This window comes from Pteropus alecto, unplaced genomic scaffold (genome assembly GCF_000325575.1).
Source record: "Pteropus alecto unplaced genomic scaffold, ASM32557v1 scaffold155, whole genome shotgun sequence".
NCBI lineage: Eukaryota > Metazoa > Chordata > Mammalia > Chiroptera > Pteropodidae > Pteropus > Pteropus alecto.
In genome coordinates this window covers 19,505,449-19,524,374 of record NW_006438113.1, presented here as the reverse complement: position 1 = coordinate 19,524,374, position 18,926 = coordinate 19,505,449, and the positions used below count along the sequence as shown (strand labels likewise).

At 33.5% G+C, this 18,926-nt stretch overlaps 1 protein-coding gene across 2 annotated transcripts in view; it reads right to left on the bottom strand.

Moving 5' to 3' along the window:
- Positions 1-18,910, bottom strand: part of RTKN2 (rhotekin 2) — a 63,637-nt gene extending 44,727 nt beyond the window's left edge. The window contains exons 1-3 of one of the 2 annotated variants that reach the window (XM_006915599.3): positions 18,603-18,910; positions 12,886-13,082; positions 4,544-4,602 (exon numbers count right to left, since the gene is read on the bottom strand). In XM_006915599.3, the coding sequence (XP_006915661.1) occupies positions 4,544-4,602; positions 12,886-13,082; positions 18,603-18,662 (316 nt within the window). In that variant the 5' untranslated portion in view covers positions 18,663-18,910. The remainder of the gene's footprint in view (positions 1-4,543; positions 4,603-12,885; positions 13,083-18,602) is intronic. The other variant, XM_015592313.2, reaches the window with a different exon arrangement.
- Between the last annotated feature and the right edge of the window lie 16 nt (positions 18,911-18,926).

The window sequence follows — 18,926 nt, the reverse complement described above, 5'->3', positions numbered from 1 at the left end:
GAAATAAAGCTAAAAAGAGGAATTTATTGCTTCTCTCAGACCAAGAAAGGGGCACATGTTCTAAAAGTGATTTGAACATATTTTCCCTCATTTCATACATTCTTCAAACTCTAATTGTGTAAATGATCTTCCAGAGTTAATCTAGAGCTTTGACAATCAAAATTCTCCTAATTTCCTCCATTCTCCCCTTTACTTTTAATACTAGATTAACAGTAATAACAATTTTCTTAACATTCCTATGCTATTTATATATTTTCAAAGTTAGAGGATCAAGATTCTACCTAATAGATTAAGATGTGTCAGCTACAGTATAATGTAGCACAGTAGAGATCTCAATGGTAAAGTTAGTTTTAATTACAAAAACTGTATGTTAAGAGTTTTAATTATTCAGAATACAAAATTTATAAATACCTCAAGACTTTGTGGAAAATTTCTGTTTAAAACACTTCCCTTTTATACTTAGGAAGTTTATGTGCATATTTTTCAAACCTATTAATTATGTCACTTTCAGATAATTACAAATCTTTATGAACATAAGCTGTTTAGCTATATTTAGGTTGTGCTTTGCTTTTAGATCCTATGATCCTTTGTCTACATTTTTGTTTAGAATTCAATTTTTAAGGTTCTTAATACTTATTTCCAATTTCCTTTCTAGAAAAGTTTTATTACTCCTTCATCCCTACCCTACCCAACCAGGCAAGTATGTATGAATGCCCTTCCCACTGCTGCCTTATTAGCAGTTTTGATAAAAATATTACTTACTGAGCTCTCTCCACATGCCAGGCTAAACACTTTACAAATATCTTATCAAACAATAATTTTAAGAATGTTTACCAATTTAACAGTCAAGTGACAGGATTTAATTGTTTAAATTTGCATTTTTTTGATTAATAAGAAAAGTGTTAATATATTTTATTGGCCAAATCAGTAAATGAATCTATCCATGGCCCATTTCTCTCTCTCTCTTTCTTTCTCTCTCTCTCTCTCTCTTTCTCTGACATATTACTTACAGTTTCTACTTTTAAAAGTTAATTATTTAATCTATGTGAGAATTTTTACCTCTGTGAGATAAAAATAATTGTTCTTCTTATAAAAATAATGGTTCCAGCTCCATTTATATCTAATAGGACTTCTTTCCCCTATGGATTTAATGATGCCATCTTTTATAATATATGCCATTCTAAGTGTCTGTTCCTTGGCTATGTAATTTATGGATCTAATTAAATCAGTTATTAATGACTGTCTATTCTAATACCAATACCAGACTATTATAAACATGGAACCTTTATAATATACTTTCTGTTGAAACACATCCTTCCAGAAACATCTTATTTTCACTAATTTCTTTGAATTTTAGAATATTTTATCAAAATTCCCTTCATATGTTTTATTAGAATTATTGTCAAAATTAATTTGGGAATTGATAACATTATAATATTGTCTTTACAGAGGAGCATAATGCAGTTACCCTTACATTTTTATTAAAGCTATTCTTGGGAGTAGTTAGCGTTTTTGGTTTTTGTTGTTTTTATTGTAAAGGAGATATTTTTTGTCATCATGTTTCCTAATTAGTTATTGCTGGTTTTTAGAGCAGCTACCACTTTTTGTATATTTATCTTGAATCTAGCCATTTTTACTGAATTCTTTATTAATTCAAATAGTGTGTCAGTAAATTTCCTTAGACTTTTTAGGCCTGTAATCAATTATCTTCAAATAGTGTTTAACTTGTCTACTTGTTTTCAGTAGTTTCATCTTTCATTCTTACTATTTAGCTAGGAATTTCTAAAACTGTGTTAAATTATATCAGTACAATAGACATTGTCATATTGTTCTTGATTTTAATGGGATTGCCTTTATTGTTTTATAATTATCACTTGGCTGATGTCCTGTCAAAGAGCCTGCTTCTTCTTCCTTGACCACAGTTGCTGATTCATTTCATTTCACAACTGTTCTTATTCACAGCTGTTCTGTTTCTACTAGGGTGGTATTAACTCTTTACACTATCTTGGGAGGAACATGGACCCTGACTTCTTTTACCTTATACCCATAGCCTGTGGTCAGTCTTGCCCTTTCCCATACCCAGCTATGTCAGAGCCTCAAGGGAAGGTAGACACTTCTTATCTATTCCCCAGGTGGTCATGTACAATCAGATGCCAAAGGATGTCTAAGCCACCATTTCTTAATTCAGCTTCAAATAGTAGAAATTCCTTCCCGATTCTCACAAATGGTTGACTCAGTTTTAGTTTACTGTCCTCTTACCTATGTCTTTTTTTATGTTTTCACTGACATTTTAATGGTAAACTGAGAGTCATAATAGGATGGCTAACTTGATGCTATCAGGCCTTAGAAGTCTGTCTATTATAATTTTCAAAAGTGAAAACTGAGGCACTTTGTGACTGATTTGGCTTTAGTCATTGAATTAGTAGTCAGTGAGTAAACTCAAGCAATTACCACAATGCAATTATTTGACATTCAGCAGAAATAATCAGGATAAGCTTCAATTATTCTTTTTACTTTTATAAAGATCTGGCCAGTGAATGGTGAAGATGGAAATGGAAAATCCAGGTATCTCCTGGCAATCAATGTAGTCTCATTAACATTAATAAAACTTTTGTTGCAAATGATTCATTTTAATCAAAACAAAAGTCATATTTTCATCCTAATGTCAAAAGAATACAGACTTATAAAGGTGAATTCGTTTTTAATTTTGTTTTTATTTTTACCAATACACAGGATACAATTAAGTAAGCAAAAATGAAATGAAATTACATATGTATCCCATTTTCTGAGACTTTCAGTTCCCTAATTTAATTTAAAATTACCTCTTGGAAAGAAAGAACACATGCAGAAATAAATTTAATTTCTATACATGAGTATTTGTGGTCAGGAAAATGGTCTTTTCTCTTACTTTAAATGCTTTTACTTAAGCATTCTTCTAAACGTAAAGTTAATGCTAATTTCATGAATTACTGCAAGTCAATAAACTATTTATTATAAATTGATAATGATGTTAACTCTTACTTGTCATGAGTCTTTAATAGCAATTTAACATATCTCATTTGTATACTGAGTGGCATTACAGTGGAAGCAAAAAATGAAGGATTACATTTAAGTATTTTTAGAAAATCCCCTTTAAAGATCTATAATATTTTATCTGTTGAACAACTACTAGGTAATTGTATTATGTTTGGCATCAAAAGGCTACGAGGAGGTATAAAACATGTTTTATTCCAGTCTTATAACTGGAAAGATTAAAACAATATAACTATAAAACAAGCAACTGATTTTTATATAGTTCTGTCATTTTTCTAATGAATTTTTGGCTAAGGGCAATTCCTCTGATTTAGGGCAATTACATTCTATGTGGAATTCAGGTCTATCCTTCCTGTATGAGAATTGTTTATCCATAAAGACACATCTAAAAACAGTTCTGTGAGTGACAGGGCCTGAAATGCAGCAGCCAGATCCCTGGAGCTTTGAAGGAAACAAGGCTTTTGGCCAATAAAAAAAAACCCTAGTTATTACTTAAGGACTGATGGAGGTCTATTGTTTCCAAAGGGTACTGATGAGATTTTTGTGCAAGGTACATTATCTAACTAGCATACCCACGAGTCAGTCATGTATCCACTTCAATCTGTGGCATCTCTAAGCCATTGTCTTTAGCTTCCTTAAACACTTTGGAGAAACTGAGACAACACAGCTTAAGTGCCATCTAGTGGTAAAGGGTCTCCTAACTGCATTAGGAATTCAGAGAAGGGAAACTTCATTTCCAGCTGGAATGATAACAGGGAAGACTTTATAGATGAGCAAACAGATCTTGAAGACAAGATAGTTATTTCAAGAGCATGGGGTGTGCAGATGAAACAGGGAGAGTAATGTCTGACTAAAACAAACAGCTTACATATAGGAATAGTGGAAGACATGGCTAGAAAAACAGTTGGGTCAGAATAGAAAGCTCGGGGCGGGGGGAAAGGTTTGGTCTTTATCCTATGTGCCCATAGGGCAACAAAGAAGTCATCCATCCAGTCAATATCCACTGAGCAATTACTATATGCAAGCACTACATGAGCTTCTGGGTATATTGTGATGAGCAAAACAAACATAGCTCTAATCCTCATGGAACTCTCTAGCCTAGACAAACATTAAAAATAATATTGAAACTTCTGAGCGGAAAAGGAATGGATAGTCAAAAGACTTGAGTTTGCAGCCCAGCTCAATCACTTACAAGCAGTCATTTAACCTGTGAGTAGGTAGAAAAGAGACCTACCCTACATATTTCACAAAGCTGCACCGAGGGCAAAACTGCATAATATATGCACTATATATGAAACAGTTTTCTCAAACTGTTTGTAAAATTCTATATGTATGTAAAGAATTATGCAGAACATAACGATAAAACAGTATTTTAGAACAAATATTCTGATAGAGGTATACAAAATAAAATGAAGAAAGAGGATGGACACAGGGAATTAAAAACCCCACCAACTCTAGAAAGTTACTTTATAGTATTAGGCAACATAAAAACAATCCATCTGTAGCATACCTGATATGGCAATCTTTCCTTTACATGCTGTTCGTTCTTTACTTTCAAAATTCACATCACTGTCAAAAGGAAAAAGTTTAATGAAAAAAAAAAAAGATCTTTTCTAATAAGCAATTGTTTTAAATCTTTCACAAATGTCTAAATATTAAAAGCAAACACAAATCCATGAATAATAACGACCTCCACTTAATATAAACAACTTGACTTAAACTTTAGGATGTTTAGTCAACAGCTAGCTGCTTTAAGAAAAATATATAGAGCTATTCTCTTTGATTTTTCATATAAGCTTTACATTCCCTGATGCTTACATATTAGCTTACTCTACAATGAAAGCCTTTTGTGATTACTTACATTTATAAATAAGATGTACAATATTTGTCCAGGTCCCAGGAAGTGTAATATCTTGGATAATCATTTCATAAAATATATTTCTAGCTTACCATATTATAGTTGAAAAGTTAATGACCATCCCAATCATGAACTTGCTGCCCAGGAGTACCTTATCCTTATAAAATATAACAAATATCGAAAAAATTACTCTGTTCTATACTTACATGCAGTAATATATTTCATTTTCTTGAAAGTGCAAAAGAACTAAGCATATACTAAAACAATAAATTAAGGTGGAAAGAATAAGAGGTGGAAAAGAAAATATTACCTTGACAATAGAAAAAAGTCTCAAAGGATATTCTTGGGATGTAAAGCACTTTCAGATTGACTTTAGATATACCATTACTATAAAAAAAATAAAAATAAAACCCTTTCAAAATAGTTATCTCCTACTAGACCAAATCAATCTCATCCTTGACTATTTCTCCAATATACTATTTCCTAATATCCTGCATTTAAAGATTAGCATTCCATTTCTACAACAATATTTCCAAGAGTATTCTTTGCACTTCTTTTTGGTCTTTATTTAAATTGGTTAGCTAATTAACTGCTGGCTAATTTAATTAGGTACTTCAAATACATAAGATAGAAATTTTTTTATTTGAATACTGTTTGATTTTCTAAGAGGGCTTTTAGAGAAAGATTGGGTGGGAGTTGAAGTGTATTTAATTTTCAGAAGACTATGACACCATCTTATTGCATTTTAGTAGGCTTGTTAAAAAGATTGCATATATTCAATATCATGTGTCCAAATTTGAAAATGAAATATTAGCTTATTTTTTTTAACTCTCTTATTGGATTAAGCATATAAGTATTACAGGTGAAATAATTCCAAATGAGCTAAAATAATTTACTAAAATACTTAAGTTGATAAGCTTTTATGGGACATTTATATGGTATTTACAGACTCACATACTAAGTATAACTACAGTAATGTAGCTGACTTAAAGACATAAATTCTCAGAATCCTATCTAATTACTTCATGGCCACACTGGTATTTAAGTTAAAATAGGGAATTAACTCAGTGAAAATTAAAAGTACTCACTGATTATTTCACAATAATGATTTGTTGAATCACATTTTATACTTCAGTTTAGTCTGTCATGTTGGAGAATATTAGCTTGCTTACTGGTTCATTATAGAGTGAAAAATTCAATTGAACAGTCACTACATTTTGGTGAAAATAATATACTGACAGGCCCACTAGAAATCAAACACAAATCTTCTCAAATTGGAACAAAAAATACAATATAAACACAGTTGGTTGGCATTTGTAAGTCATATTTCTGAAAACACCTTCTATATGAGCAATGGATGATATAAATGTTTAAAATACTTATTTCAGTGAAAAAATACAAGGAAGCTCTTATATTGTAAGTAACTTGAGTATTATGGAATTGGTCATAGATTATGCTAAAGTTGAGATCCATTAGCTATTATTAAATTGGATTAAACTTGAGGCTTTGGCAGGCAAATGATATTCTAAAACACTAGAAACACCAAAAGCAAACTTGCTGAATATTTACCAAAAAGAAAAAAATTTTCCCCTCTAACTATTCAACCAACTGGCAGAGTATAGCTTTCTTCTCTGTAATTATAAATTATTTGCATAGACATTTCCAGGACAGGTTGACAAACTTATTATACACAAATATTATCAAACGATAATATAAATCCAGTTAATGATATAATCTTACAGAATAATTAAGTCTGTCTTTAAAAAAATGAGAGACAAACTAATTTATTTTCATTTTTCTGATGCTTAAATTATTTTCAATTCAAATGACTCCTCAAACTGTTATTTAGGGTGCTAAAATGTGATGTTTTCTAATTAATCCAAATTGACAATAAAATTGTCAAACATTATCTGTTTAATAATGTGCTACTGTAGCTAATAGTTTGCTACAGTTAAATAAATACTTGTTTTGAAAATTTGCAATGTTAATGCCAATTCTAAATGCTACAATTAGAGAGCCAGCCTGAGGAAAAAGCAAATAACCACAAAATTATCCAAACAGAAGCACAGCTAAATAATAATGTACCTTATTTTTATGAACCTAGTTTAGAGTATTACTTTAGTGAGACTTGTAAATGCTAATTTAAAAGATAAAAATATAACAGACAAACTTTTAACGATGACCAACAGAGGGTGCTAATCAGCTACCTTGTAGCTCAAAAATCTGTATTAAAATTGACTGAGTAAATACAGATCACTCTATTTTATACTGGTCTATGTGGGAGTGTAAAATAGCATTTCTTTGCCCAAATGAACAAGCTATGATGAAAAATAGCACAATGATTATTTTATATTTTCTTAATGAAGTACTAAAATAATCCTAAATGGGATTCTATTATTTGAAAGCAGGTTATAAAATCCTTCACCTCTAATGCAAATCAGTGAAAACTATAACACTCAGAAATGCTTAACATGGAATTTAAACCATTCTAAAACTATATGGTATAGTCATAAATATCTTAAATTGAGAAGATGAGCTTTCTATTTCAAACCTTGACATAAATGGTTCTCAACAGACACTGATATAAAGTTTAAAAAATAAAATCAGTAATGTCTATCTTTACTATATAACAAGCTTTCTTGTAGAAATACCAGTGGTATACAATTCACTTGCAACCCACACTTAAATCTTTTTTCTTTTTTTTTTTTTAAGTTATAGTATATAAGCAATAAACTAGATAACTGGAGTATAAGAAACTAGTTATTGCGGCATTATTAAAATCACAATTATGTTAAATGATATACATAATTAGGTCCCATAAGTGACTTTGACTAGTATTATTTTTACAAAGCCAAATAAAGTATTCCAGAAGTTAAAACAAAAGATAGATCGGCAGGTTGGCACAAGGGGAGAATATCACTGCTAAACTGTAAGCTCTGTAAGCATAGGGCTTTGTCTGTTTTGTTCAGTGCTGAATCACCAGTGCCTGCAATATAGCTCAGTATATTCTAAGGCACTCAATAAACGTTTAGTAATATTGAATGAAGTGAAATAGGATATGTCGTTTTGCTGGAGCAGGGAGATTTAGCAGATTTAGACTAAGTCTTAGGGTTGAATCTTACTCATCAATAACTAGTTATGTTAATCAGTTATGTTATGCTGTTATCCTCTAAGCCTCAGCATCCTCATCTGTAAAATCAGGGAACTATCTACTGACCTCATAGATACTGAATAAAGTAATATTTTATATGCATTCTATGTCATTCTTAAAAATGTTACACAAATACAAGCATTACTTTGTATTTATATTTTTGGCCTCAGTATTTAACTTGGAGCTTATGTGAAAGAGGTACTAAAAATTTTGTTAAAGTGATCTAAGTGTGACTTCCCAGTACCCATAAGATAATGGTTGCCACCTAAATCAGAATTTCTTCAGGTATCCTACAAAAGCTTTCAGATCAACAGGGAGAGTAAATAAAATTACCTATAGCCTACAGCTATAGCTTAACTAGACAACAGAGACTACTATATACTTTAATTTACATATAAGTGGGAAAATTAATCACTGAAACCATCAAAGCCAGCTCCTAGAGGCCTTACCCAAGTAAAGAGTCAGGTACAATTACAAAACACAATATCAACTGTGATCTCCTTTAGAAGAAAAGAGAATGGATAGAAGATCTGGCGGATATAATAGCACTGGTTCCTGGGGAGTTGAAAGGAAGGGGCACCAAAAGAATTCTGGTTCAGAAGTTGTTAGTCTTGTAGTACAGAGACACACAATGGGGAAGGTATCCTTTGAAGGTTTGGCCATGAAAAAAAAAAAAAAGAAAAGAAAAGAAATTGAACTTAAAAATCCCAAGAAACAAAATGGTATCAAAGAATCAGAAAACCAATCAACTAACCAACTGACATCCCCAAAAGCACCATTTATTTAAAAAGTTGCTCTTCATAGTTCCAATAACAGAAAACACTCTTGAACTAAGAAACCAAGTAAGCCCTTCTACTCTGCCACCCTCCCCACATCAGCTGGCCCAGGAAAATCCAACATTCTATATATTTCACTGGGGACAAAAAAATGACCCAAATATCCATACAAAGCTACTACAAAATGAAGGAGAATCAAAATGTTTCAGCTGAAAAAAATATTCCAACCACTATTCAAAAAAATAAAGTAACAAAAACTGTAACACAATACTCCAAAATGAATTAAGTGCAGTCAAACAAGCTATTGCAAATATGAAAGAAACCTGGAATCTCAAATCTAAAGGTCAAGCAACAGATAAATATATGAAAAAATTGAAAGACCAAGGAAAGAAGTTAGAAAATAAAATCAATTCTGAAATGAAAATACAAAATGACCAAGGACAAAGAGATAAAACTGAAAGTACATTAAAGAACATAGTAGATGAGAATGAAAAAAAAATAATGAAATAAAAAGTTTAAACACATTAAAGAGAAAGTGAAAGCCATATCAGACAAGTAAAAAAGATCCAACTTTGGTGCAATTGGAGTCCTTAAATCGGAAAAAACAAAATAATGAGACAAAATTAATGCTTTATTTTGGAGACTTTAACTCCAGGAAATTTTTCTGAAAATAAAAGAACTGAACCTACCTTTGGAAGAGTCCTAAGTGAGTCAAAATGCTCAGCCATTAGACATATCCTAGTAAAATTATCAGGCTTTAAAATAAAGAAATCTTTTTTCCGCCTCTACACAAAAAATATCAGTCATTTACGAAGGAAAAATAATTACATTTATTGATAACCAGATAACAGAGCAACATTTTCAAGAACTCAAGAAAAGAATGTATTTGCCAAGGATTTTGCATCCAGCAACACTGCCCTTTAAGAACTAAAGAAAAGTACTTTAAACATGCAAGAATGTGATGAAAACTATTCATGAGTACTAGCTCATGAGCGTCCTCCAGAAAGTGATGATTTTGGAAAATACAACAAAAGACAGATGGCGAACATTATACATATTTAATTGTAGTTCAGAGACTAAAACAAAGGTGGAAATACAAGTACATGATTAGTATGTAAATAATATACACTCCACCAAAGGAGTAATAAGAAATGATGATTTTTTAATAGAATCATGAAGGAAACTAATGATGCAGAACAAAAGAGGTCTTGGTAAGTTGAAATGAAAGAAAGGGCATGTCAGAATAAGCAAAGGCACTGGAGACAAGAAAATTCAAGAAATGTTTTGGAGATACAGATCTAGCATTTGGCTGAATTTGTAAAGTAAAAATTTGAGAAATGAGACTATAAAAGTAGTTTGAAATCAGACCACAAAGATCTTGGAATACAATGCCTATCTAAGGAATGTTAGTAAATAGAAACCATTAGCTGTTTCTTAAGAAGTGGACTGATGATATAAACGGTCTTTTAAATAGACATATTTGGCTATAAAAGCAGGAAAAAGGTAGGGAGATAGTCTCGTTTACCAGTCAAATTGACAGAGTGCTGTAACTAAGCAATCCCATCATCTAAACTGAGGCAGTAAGCTGTCTGTTTCACCCCTCATCCTAACTATCTCCTGTTTACTAAACCTAGAAAGCTTTCTATATTTCACTTTTTCAGCTCACCATGACTATATTGTGAATTGTACACAAACCTGGGTATCTTTTGCATAATTAGACATAAAAAATTGTATACCAGAAGGTATTTCATAACTGCACACAATTAAGAATAACAAAGCTTTTGCTATATATTTAGAACATTATGGTAATGGAACATTTAACCAGTTATCAATATTCTCAGATATGTGGTTAAAAAAAAAAAAGAACAAATGATATGACTATATCACTGATTTCTCAATGGGGGTTTCTCATCTAAACCACAGAATGACTATTTTCTTAATTTTCCCAAGAATGGTACAAAACTAGCACTATTCTAGATACACAGAAGTTAAGTCACTGTATACAACGCATGTCTCAGGGCATTAGGGTTTAACTCTTTCCTGGAACCGTTTTAAAAAGGCTGTAAAGTGAAATAAGATTATTTGCTTAGTTTAATAAATTCATAATTAATTGAGAAATAACTGAAATTGTTTTCAGAATGGTTGTTTTTATATAAAGAGCACCTTGAATGAAGATCTACTAAACTCAAAACTCATGCACTAGTTTGATATCCTCAATTCTCTCAAGTTACTTTATCGCTTCTATGTCTGCCTATTCTTAAATATTTTCCCTAAAAATTGATTATTTCAATGATTTTGTCTCATCATCCTTTTCATTATTCCACTACCAGATAATCTTACCAAACACCCATTTTATCATATCTTTTTGCTGAAAATAAAATGATAAAGGATAAACAATGAAATAGTAAGTGTAATGCCCTATAACTCACCAGGGCACCTTAGGGTAGTACAAAATACAAGGGCTTCTTTTTTGTGGGTGAGGGGTACTCAGGCTTTTAAGTCTTCTGGTTTCACATCCTAGCCCTACAGCCTCTGTGTGCCCTTTGAAACAATAATCTACTAAAATCTGGGGAGAAGAAACATATATCCTCATGAGTAAAATAACCCCAAACCATGCCACAATTATAAATTTCTCATGCTTTAACTTAAAAACTCATGTTATATAAGAAGACAAGCCACATTTATTCTATGGCTTTGCATATCTCCTGACACATAACCCTGTACTCTAAGTGATACATGTGACCTAGTTTGAGAAGCATTGACTTAAACCAACGTAAGTCCATCTGAAAAAGATTTTCCTAGGTTATAGTACTGAAATAATTTCACTTTATAATGCCAGGGATAGACAATAATAAAAATTATTATTAGACAATTATATAAAAGGTATTACAATAAGTTTTTTAGGTATAATCTTAATTTCAAAACGTAAATATTATCATGCCAACTTTAATGAAGGAAATGAGACCCAAAGAGATTAAACAGCCATCCCAAAGAAACAGTTAACAAATATTAGCTACTTTGTACACTAGGCTTTATTATATCACAATCTCATAAATATTTTATTTATACAGAAATATTTCTCTGACCTGTGTTTTTACCTTACTTTTCAAGAATTTAATGGCACTGTAAATAGCCCAAAGGCCACTATCATCTAAAAAGAAACTTTTTACTAGTGCTAGAGCTTTAAGACGGATCAACAATGGGTGATATAAGACTATTTATATTAAAAAAGAAACTAACATCTAGCCACTAAATTGAGTCAATTCTTAAGTCCAAATAAGACTCAGCACTGTAAATAGGGTAGGATGTAAATTTCACACAGAAATCCTAGACCTGATCCAAAGGGGCAGCATAGAGCAACAGAGAGAACAAGAAACAGAAGTTACTTAGCAAATCCTAAGTAACTTCACTTTTTTAACTCACCCTGACTACATTGTGAATTGTACACAAACCTGGGTATATTTTTGCATATGCAGGCATAAAAAAAGATAGTACACCAGCTTAGGTTACTAGCTAGCTAGCATCTGTCATTAGCTAGTTATGTGTCCTTGAGTAAGTCACTTGCCTAAGACTTATATTTACCATATGAAGATGTGCTAGCTGATTTTTAAGGATTTTTAAGTTCCCTTTCATTCAGAAGATTTTCTACCTTTTTTAATTTTGTTGTTCACTCATTTCAATTCATATACCTGTTTCCATTACTCTCAGCTAGTACCTTCTTTATTAGCATACTTTTAAACAACTAGCTTTTTCTTTAATTTAGATTTCTTTATACTCAACTCTCAATCTTGGTCCTTCTTAAAATATTCTGTCAGTTCTTGCTTTTTAACCACTTAATTTATAATCTGAAAGTACTAAACACAATAAAACTGCCCAGTGAAAACTGCTACCTTTAATAGTAAAGTTTACTCTGAGCTCTACTCTCAAAATGTTTGTTATCAGAGGCTACTACAGTATATTTTTAAAAGCTTTGGTGATTTGACATTTGACCTTAAGGTTAAATTATATTATATTTTTAATTCAAATATTTAAGTCCATTAAAGCCATAAGTAAACTATGCCACTGACCATCTTCCAGGTTGATTTGCAATCTGCTCTTCTAATTTCTGTAGCTCTGATGTGTAAGCCATTATTCGAGCATTGCACACCATGAGATTCTTTACTGCATGTAAAATCTGGTCCTTCTGAGTGCTCAGAGAAAGGAGTTTCCATATTCCTTGTCGCATTCGAATTTCTAAATCTATTTTTTCTCGAATGCTGCAGTCCTTAAAAAAGAAAGAAAAGCATTTTTAAAAGATAGCAAAAATCCAAAATTGTAACATTTCTTACTAGATATCATTATAATTTTGTACCATATTGAGAAAATAAAAAAGTTTTAATGTATAATAGTATAAAAATATAGCTACTTTTAAAAAGCTCTTTGCAAAACCTTAATTTCTTGCTTTATTAAGAAATCTTTATCATCTCTTGGATAAACGGAACAGAAACAAAGATGAGAAACATTACATATTCTTACCATAACTGTACAAGGTTGAATAGCGTCTCCCAAATATTCCTGTCCTCCCAGAACCTCAGAATATGACCTTATTTGGCTACAGGGTTTTGCAGATGTAATTAGTTAAGATGAGATCGTATTGAATTAGTGTGGGCCCTAAACCCAGTGACTGGTGCTCTTAGAGAAGTGCCAAGTGAAGACACAGAGAGACACAGAGAGAACTCCATGTGACAATGAAGGCAGAGAGTGAAGTCATGAGACTATAAGCCAAGGAACACCAAGGTTTCCCAGCATCCACCAGAAGCTGGAAAAGGCAAAGAAGGAGTTTTCCCTAGGGCCTTCAGTAGGAGTATGGCCCTGTGGATACCTTGATTTCAGACATCTGGCCTCCAGAACTATGAGAGAATAAATTTCTGTTATGTTAAACTACCCAGTTCTGGTAATTTGCTATGATAGCCTCAGGAAACCAATACAGTAACCAATAATAACTAATGTGAACAATATAGTACATATACATCTTATCTAAGTTGTATTGTGGGATGGCAAGATGTAGTTGATGACACTTAATTGACCAAGGAAAAACTTTCTCAAATAGCAGATGCTGAATAAAGAAACTAAAGTTTAGCATCAGAGAGGTAACAAGCTACTTGTCATAGTAAGCAATGTAAATAAAATATCGGAAGCAACAGAGTAAAAGCACTGTGTTTAGAAAATGTCAGAAGTTTTAGCTACCTGGAACAGAGATATAGAATATAGTTTGGGATATATTTTAGTTTTAAGAGTCACCATGAAACTATTAAATCATTTTAGTTCTAAAAGTCTTTTATTCCATACAATGATTTTATTTGTAGTGGCCTGACTCTATATACTAGTTTCAGATGTAACATTAAAATTCTGTAAACTGAAATGTATTGTTTTGATTTAATTTACAGTGGCTTTTTAAAAATTATAAATCAGATACTTTATTATACCACAAACAAGTCTAATGCTCTGGTCTGTCCATTTTTTAAATGAAGTGACCATTCTGGCTTCTGTGGTAAAAAAAAAAAAAAAAAATCAACATTATAATCTACCTTTTAATTAGATCAAAACCTATGTTAAAAAATGTGAACAGAATCTAATAGCAAAAGTTCCAGATAGTAAAAAGACAATCTTTTCAAAAAGAAAAGCTGAAAGTTAAAAGAGCAATGGTCTGTGAAGGTTACCCAAAAAGATGATTTAACTTGACTATCCAAATCAATTGAATATACTAGTCACATGCAGAAAACAGATCTGTTTAGTTACCTTCTGAATTACGTCATGTAATCACCACACAAAAATCTTCTCTTGTATCATAATTCAAAACCAGTATATTATATAAATGTGCTCATTTGCTTGTTTTCCTTCTTTATACATGACTGAACTTCAACAACTCTATTTCATCTTTTCATGACTTGTCAGCCCCAAAGTAAATTCTTCTTTAATGTTAATAATTAATTAAAAGGATTATCTACGTGACCCATATGTCTATAGAAATAAACTCTGGCAGGCTGGTTAGTATTGGAGAGTGCATATAGAGAGCAACTGGAAGCTGGGATGAATAGCTTTACCCCACAACTCAAATATAAACAAATACCATCTGCTGTCATTAAATTCAATTTTGCTTTTTAAACACTACAGTGAGGCAGCCAGTTGAACTAGCACAGTAGGCTGCACATTAGGATTACCTCAGGCAGAGAGGAAGGGCCTTATAAAAGTATCTAAGCTTATGACCTACCCCAAAACAATTAGGATCTCTGGAGGTGGAGCCTGAGCATTTCTCAAGTTCCTCTGGTGGTTTAATATACAGCCAGAGTAGAGAATGACTGCTGTACTTGAAATTCCACAGCACTCTGGAAAGTTGCAACAACTTTAAAGAACCAGTAGATGGCCACAGCCACATTAAAGAATGAGTTTGGGCTTCCAGGGTTTCCATCTTGTAAATGAAAACTGTCTTCTCTTCATCATTTATTGATAAAAGACTTTATAAATTTATAGAGGTTTGGGAAATAGTGGAGAAAAAAATGTAAAGTCGGGGTTTAAAAACACAAACCTATTTTTAAGATTAAATATTCATTAAGGAAATGAGACATCTAGCAAATACTAACATTAGAATTTTATCCTTTAGAGCAGGGGTCAGCAAATCATACCTTGGGTGTTGCCTATTTTTTTTTTAGTAAAGTTGTACTGGAACACAGTCACACCCATTTGTATTGTCTGTGGCTTTCAAGCTACAATAGCAGAGTTGAGTAATTTCAAAGGACCATCTGGTCCTCAAAGCTAAAAATAGTCACTACCTGTCCTTTTACAGAAATAATTTGTTGATCCCTAACCCAGCCAGTTTAACACATAGTACTCTATGATTCTACCTCCCTTGTTCTATGGTGACTCGATGTGGACCTGGGAAGGCTCTTGTATTAACCAGTTTTTGTATTCTCCATGCAACTCCTTTCAGTACACATGTGTACTTTACATGCAGAGAAAAACCTCTCTGATTGAGCCATACTACTCTAGCCAAGAAAGACTTTATAGAGTCAAGACTTGTCATTAGTTAATAAGAGGTGAAACGTGTGCTTGCAGTAGGAGTTGATGTCTAGTGTTATTCACAATGAAAATAATGATCAAGTAATGAGGGCACCCACTGAGCATTCAATGGTGATGGTTACTGACCTCAAAGAGGAAGAATTAGGAGCTAAAACCTGCACTGCTGCTGCCTCAACCATAATGGCAGAGTCCCTACAGATTAGGACCCATCACAGAAGCATGTGTCCCTGTATCTATCCCTCTTAGCAGTGTTTGAATGCAAATCTCCAGGAAGAGAATGGGAGTTCTCTAGTTCTTCAATTTTCTGGATAAGGGCTTGCTGACAATCAAGTCAAACAGAAGCCTATGGCGCTGTCCTGATTTTCTAGGTATTTAAAGTCAGGCTAGGCTAAAAAGGGCTAAAGATGAAACAGGGAGATAACTTAAAAGTGAAAATCTGGATCATGGAGAAAACAGAAACATACTAGGATTTAGGAGCTAAAATGGCACAAAGGAAGTACAAAGAAAATGGCTTTAGTGTTGGAATTAAGCACTAACAACAACAACAACAACAAAAAATGGAGTTGGGCTGCTTGTAAGACAACTTTACTAATCCAGATAGAAACTATTATCCACCTAATGGACATAGTTAAACCATGTTAACTAAGAGACCAAAATAAAAAAGATTGTAGAAGAGTATATACAGCACACATTCCTCTAAAAGAATTATGTGTATTTTAAGAATTGTTTATGTACAGAATAAAATCTGGAAATTGTTAACAGTATTAATTCTTGGGAATGGAACTGGAGAAAAAATTCTTAATTCATGTTTCTCTATATGATCACTTTCCTGCAATGAGATTGTATTACTTCTCAAATTTTATTTTTATTGAGATTTCAAAAGCTTAAACATTTATAAGACAAGGTAGGTGGCTGTTCCAACTGCTCAAATAAGACAAAAGATAGTAACAAAAATAGTCATCTCTCAAGCACGTTCTGAGTGTGAGGGACTGTGCTTAGTACTTTAAAGAGGTTCTAAATTCAAACAACTGTCTGGAATAGGCATTTTACCCATTCTATAACTATGGAAACTGACATTTAGAAAAGACAGGTAACTTATTCAAGGTTGCACAACAAGCAGACTTGGATTTGACCTTAACCTGACTCCAAAGCCAATAAATATTCTATGCTGTGTATAGTCAGAGATCAAGGCAAGGATTGAGTAGAGGTGTTTCACTAGTATATGACCACCTCGAAATCTTTGGTCCTATCCCTATTAGATGGCAAATTCATTAAGGAAAGTACACTAAAGGGAAGTGTACATCAAGGGAAGTACACTAAATAAAAATTCAGTGTTAAGTCAAGTATAAAATTCCTGTTAGGTTGAAACCTATTATTATTTTGCAATTTTTCTCCAAGATATAAAGAGAAGAAATTCCACAACTCAATTATTTTAATTTCTTGCTGTCTAAGCAATCCTTAAGTAGTGTACCTTACCACATGTAAAAACCAGCTCTTACATATAAATATTTTTCATTGAATGTAGCTAAACTTCTTTCATGACCTTATCATCTTGTCTAGAATATTACTGCTCCACACAGCTCAAAAAATATACTTGAATGGCTACACCAACACCTATATAATAAGTGCAAGAACCTCAACAAATCGTCAATTCATTAGAACTCAAGATTTTATCAAGACAAAGTACATAAAAGAATAGAGCAGAAAAGCACTTTACATCAAAATGTTTGAAATATTTGAACATGCTGGCATACAACAGCATAAATTACTGACAAAGGTACCAGGCTTCTTTGCCTGATTGTTAATGTTTTGCTTTATTTTTCGCAGTACTATTGAAGAATTCCTAACAATTTTATATCTGCAGAGGTTTTTAAGGTTTGTAGAAAAGATAACAGGTTTCTAAGCAAAGACAGTAAGTTAGACTATACAAAAAAGCTAACATTCTACCAATTTCGTCCAACACAACTGGCAATTTCATAGGTTTAACCTACTTAAGAAGCAGGTAAAAGGAAATTAAAATGGATCTGAAGATCCAGCTTAAAGACATCAGAATTTTCTTTTAAGATACTAAAGTTATGGTTTAGAGTGGAAAGGATAACATTTTAATAACTGATTTTGCTAAGAAATAATGTTGGTCTATATTAAGTAGAAAGGTTCCTAACACATTTTATATGACTAAATAGAAAACAGCAAAAACTTCTATCCAACTAAAACAGAATCCACTATCAAACCAACTTTTTCTAAAGCTCAGAAGTTGCAGTTTGTTTCTCCACCCCGCCCCCACAAGTTCGTGTTGCGCGTAGACGTCGCAGTAATTGTGCTTTCCATCAAATCTAGTAAAATAAGCGAACTTGTCCTCTATTGGACTCGGGTGGGCTTCTCGAAAATCCTGGAGCTCCCACCTCCCTTGCGTTCCGACACCTGCAAAAATGATGAGTGCCCAAACCTTGGGGAAGGGGTGCAGGCAGCGGACAGGTGCGCCCGGAAACGCGCCGCGGGACTCGGACATCGCTTCCCCATTCCAAGCCTGTTTCCGCCCTAAGAAATCAGGGGTGGGGGTTGCGAAGATTTCCAAGCGCCATCGTACTATACCCTCAAAAGTGCAGACCCCTAGTCCTTTCCTTTGTTTCTGGCCACGGCTGAATACAAGAGGTGAAGAGGGGGCTTTCCTGACGACAAGACAAAACGGCGGCGTCCAGACTTGAAGCCCGGCCCTCTTCTCACTCACCTGCTGGGCGGGAAGCCCCGCCAGGCAGAGTTCGCGACCCCTCAGGGTCTGCACCTCCATCTTCAGCTCCGCAGCGGGGACCGCCACCACTCCACCGAAGATAAGATTTGAAAAGCCCGCCCCTGGCTGGAGCCGCGGAGGACGCCAACCGTCCGGCCGTACCAAGTCCGTCCGCAGGGGGAGGGGACAGGGGCTTCACCAGCGCGCACACGCGCAGTGGGCGCGCTCCGCGCCCCTCGCCTCCCGCGCCGGAAATTTGCCGAGACCCGGGTTCTGCGTGCGGGCAGGCATGTGCCTGCGGGCGGGCGGACTTAAAGCCCTGGT